The following is a 4,196-nucleotide window of genomic DNA, read 5'->3' as shown; positions in this document are numbered from 1 at the left end:
TCAAAAAACTGTTTTCGACAAAAATGAAGATCAATCTTTATCATGAGTGTTGCATATACCTAGGTTCTAGTATTTTGGATACATCATTTTGTCGTGCCACGGACAAAAAATTACGCTTTTTTGAAAAAAATGTTGTAGTTTTTTCCAGAATATTATCAGAATAATATGTGCTACTTGCACATCAACCGGCTATCCTTGTTTTAACTTTCAAAATGTTTCAGCCGAGTTATGATGTAATGGTGTTGATTTATATTCGGAACAATAAATGTATTGCTCAACAGTTTCATTGCTTACCAAGATTTTAATAATTTAATTTTCGAAAAAGCAGTTATTCGACTATCTGTTTTCAATACAAACCAATGTTACTCTGAGTTTTCTGGTACAAAATCTAAAAGTGGTCAAAACTCTGAGTAAATAATGCAATTTAATTGAGTTCAATTCTTCTGGATTTTACATCCTTTATGTTTCACGTTCAATCGCGTGGTTCCACATTCACTTCATAGTATTCCGGTTCGTTCACAAATCCAACATGTGGCGCCATATTTGGTAGCTTTCCCCCCGCAGGGGTGACTTTGTACCTCCTTAATATGTTAGCGAATACCAGAAACAGTTCCATCTTGGCAATGTTTTCGCCCGGACAAGCTCTGGTTCCCACTGAGAACGGCATCAGGTACATGTTCTTCTCGAATTTACCTGAAGGTTAATCAAAATTTAAGCTGACACTTAAGAGTCATAAATTTAAATTTCATCTGGTTGAAATTTCATAGTTCTCGACTAATTTGTACCACAGTAATGGAAAGCCAGCATTATCCCAAAAAAAGCACCAAAAAATTTTAATTTTCAAATTATTCTGGAAAAATTTCCGATGCAGAAAATGCAGGCAAAAATTTCTCAAAGACCATAAAGTGTGTAAAAAACAACGATTTTTTGAAAATTGACTAAAAGTTTAAGGCAAAAAGGTCTCAAAAACCATAAAATGTGCAAGAAAAACAAAGATTTCAGAAAATCTACAAGAATTTCTAGAACCAACTTAATTAGTGCAAAATTATCTTGAAAAAATGATATGTCTTTTCTTTCAATGGAGAATGAATACTTTTTCTGGAATGAACACTTTTTGTAATTTGTGAGCTTAAATTTCGCTACTATCCTTCGTCGTCAAGGAAATTTTTGGGGTTGAAATCATCAGGAAACTTCCACAATTTCGGGTTGTGATACATGGGCGACAGGTTCGGCATCATTCGGGTTCCTTTCGGGATTCGAAATCCGTGAAAATCCTCGACTGTCTCACTCGCTGTGTGATCGATTGTGCTGAAAAGCACGGGTGTGACACGCTGCACCTCTTGAATTGTCGCACGCGTGAAATCACAGGTGTTCAAGCCACTCAAAGGTATTATTTGTGACTTATCTGGAAACTCAGCTTTCAGCTCCTCGTAGATTTTATCCTGGATATCTGGATGATACATCATATGCATTATGGCCCATGAAAGGGTCATAGTTGTGGTCTCCTGTCCGGCCATGAACATATCAGTGAGAATGAATGGGATATCGTGTTCTGGAAATGGGTACGCTTCATTTTTATATTGCATCAAGTCGCGCCATATATAGTCGGCAACGCAGATCGGTTCTTCGGTCAGAAACTCTTTCTCGTCTTTCGGCTTCCGCGCCTCGAAGAATTCTTTCATCTCGTTGATAAAACCAAATCGCAGCTCTTTCAGCTCTTTAGTCTGAAAACATAAGGGTAGAAATATCGAGAGTAAATAAACCAGCCGAAGTTTAATCCAACCGAAAATGCGCGGAGTATAAAAGCCCAGCAGAAAAATTACATCATATGAATGAATTTGCATTTTTTTTGTAACTCCTACATAATTGTTACATAACTATTCAATAACACCTAGGTATTTTTTGGCTGGTTGATATTTCGGCTGTTTTAATTTTCGGCTGGTTTATATACCACCACAAATATCATAAGGGTTGCCATACTAAAAACTATGACCGCAATTAACATCGTAGCTGATTCTGATCTTTTTTAATACAGAATTGTCTGTCTATGCAGAATATTATGCAAATAATTAAATTTTTTATATTATTTTTTTATCTGTCGAGATTTGCTGCTATGATTTTGCAGATGTTTCTCGGAAATTGAAAAATACCCCCGCTGTCAAAAAATTGAATCTTTTCCATTATAGCCCCCGCCTAAAAACTAGAAAAAAAACATTTCATAGCTTCCCTATCTGTGATTTTGGCAAAACGTGGAAGGGCTATAATTTGTTGGGGCTAGGTGGTTTGGCAGGGGGGGGGGGGGGGAGGGGAGGAGGTGGGGAGTCTGGGGAAACTCATGGGAAAGTCTCGAAAAGTTATGTTAACATCAACACCCTAAAAATATGAGTGAACAAACCTGTGCCATGTGTCTGCTTATCCAGTAGGGTAGCAGCCATATAAGGAGGGTGGGGTTGAACAAATAGAACACTCTGTTCAGTCTCAGATGAGACTGGACGAAGTTGGGGTCATCGAACTCATTGGAAATGTCGAACAGCAGCTTCATGATCACATTGTTTGTAGTCATTGCCATCACCCCCTTAAAAGAAACTACAAGGATACTCGATTGCTGTCCAAGAAGCACGATATCAAAAAAATGAAAAAAAAAGAAGCAAAGTCGGTTTTTTCCCGTTTGAATTTTTCTATTTCATGTCGTGATCGCGCCATTCACATTGGTATCTTCCAAACGGTAAAGTCGTAGTATCTTCAAAGCAGAAAAATTGAAAAAATCCATTAGTTTTGATAGACAATATTTGTAAAGTTAGTAAAAATTAGGAAAGTTAGTTAGAAATAATCGTATCTGCTTATGGTTGTGTGTTTGTGTTTATATGTGGGGGGAGGGGAGGGGTGGCTGCAGATAATTTTGGGTAGTTTGAATCTAGCCTGGAGATAAAGTGGTCTATTTTCGCGTCTCTTTGTTTCAATGTGCTGCAACATCATCTCAATCTGTTGCTCTATGCCCTGTGCGAACACTGTTTTCCCCACCCCGAAGTGTCTCAGAGTCGTCAACACCAGTCGTCTCTTTGCCCGACTCACCTCCCCCGATGAGAACGCCACACCGTAGCTAAAACACGCAGATTAGAATAAGAGATATACTTTTAAAATTCATCTTTATAACGATTTCAATACAAAAAATAGTCATATAATTATTTTATTTGAACAATAATTTTTGTATTGACAATAAAAAGACGATAACGAAAGTAATTACTATGGATAAAAACAACTTTTTGCTTTAATAATGATATTATTACGCTCAAAAATACGATCAACATATTGTTTTTTTTTTATTTACATCATGCAATCAAAAAAAACGAACCCGTTTCCGAGAAACTCGAAAAGACCGAAGATGGTTCGGTTCGCGAATCGGGAGTCGTGCAGCACTTCTCGGATCATCTCATACGAATCAATCCACACGTCCCAGATATTCAGCCCGATAAACGAGAGTGAAATAATCGGACCATGTTTCTTGTGTAAGTTCTGCATTTTAGAGGTGAAATTAGAATCGAACGACACATTATGCAGGTTTCCAATCACAGGTAAACAGATGGGTCCAGGTGGGAGTTTGGAAGTTCGGGACTTTTTCCAGAACAAATAAGTAAAAATGACCAAAACTCCGGCTACAATGTACTCGTACATGTTTTGGACTCGTTTTAAAAAATAAAAGACCAAAAACAAGAAAGAGTTTGATGTGCTTAACAAAAAAAACTTGCAAAAAATATTCACTGATATCTTTTCAATCAAAAGTGCGTTCACTCTTTCTTTCTTTACAAAATGGTCAATTATGCAAAATGAGTAGAATTTTTAATCAAATTTGCTATTGTTATTTTACTGTCAACTTCATTTATGCCAATCTGAAGTCAATGCTTCTAATCTCTGGCGGCGAACAAACGGGGAATCATGTTAAACTAATTTGTTTTGAGCACCAAGGCGGAGAACCAATCAGTCGAAGTACTCTTAAGAGGTTAAATTGACCAAACATAATAAATAATGCTTATTTTAAAGATATTAATAAAAAACAGTTAACGATTGGATCTGAGACAGTAATAATAATGGTAATAATAATTATAATAATATTATTCTGATTACTCCCCTCCCCTCTTTCAGGGATTCGACCCCTTCCCTCCACATGATCTCCCTTTGCTACCACTTTCCGACATCCA

The 4,196-nt window shown here is 36.8% G+C and overlaps 1 protein-coding gene across 1 annotated transcript; it reads right to left on the bottom strand.

The window, feature by feature from the left end:
* Positions 1-343: 343 nt before the first annotated feature.
* On the bottom strand, positions 344-3,897 carry LOC134848612 (cytochrome P450 2J4-like). The gene is made up of 5 exons (XM_063866131.1): positions 3,353-3,897; positions 2,920-3,100; positions 2,396-2,575; positions 1,144-1,724; positions 344-698 (listed from the first exon to the last, which is right to left on the bottom strand). The coding sequence occupies exons 1-5, from the start codon at positions 3,670-3,672 to the stop codon at positions 473-475; spliced, it is 1,488 nt and encodes a 495-aa protein (XP_063722201.1). The 5' UTR covers positions 3,673-3,897; the 3' UTR covers positions 344-472.
* Between the last annotated feature and the right edge of the window lie 299 nt (positions 3,898-4,196).

This window comes from Symsagittifera roscoffensis, chromosome 6 (assembly GCF_963678635.1).
Source record: "Symsagittifera roscoffensis chromosome 6, txSymRosc1.1, whole genome shotgun sequence".
Taxonomy (NCBI): domain Eukaryota; kingdom Metazoa; phylum Xenacoelomorpha; order Acoela; family Convolutidae; genus Symsagittifera; species Symsagittifera roscoffensis.
This window is presented reverse-complemented; position numbering and strand designations above follow the sequence as displayed.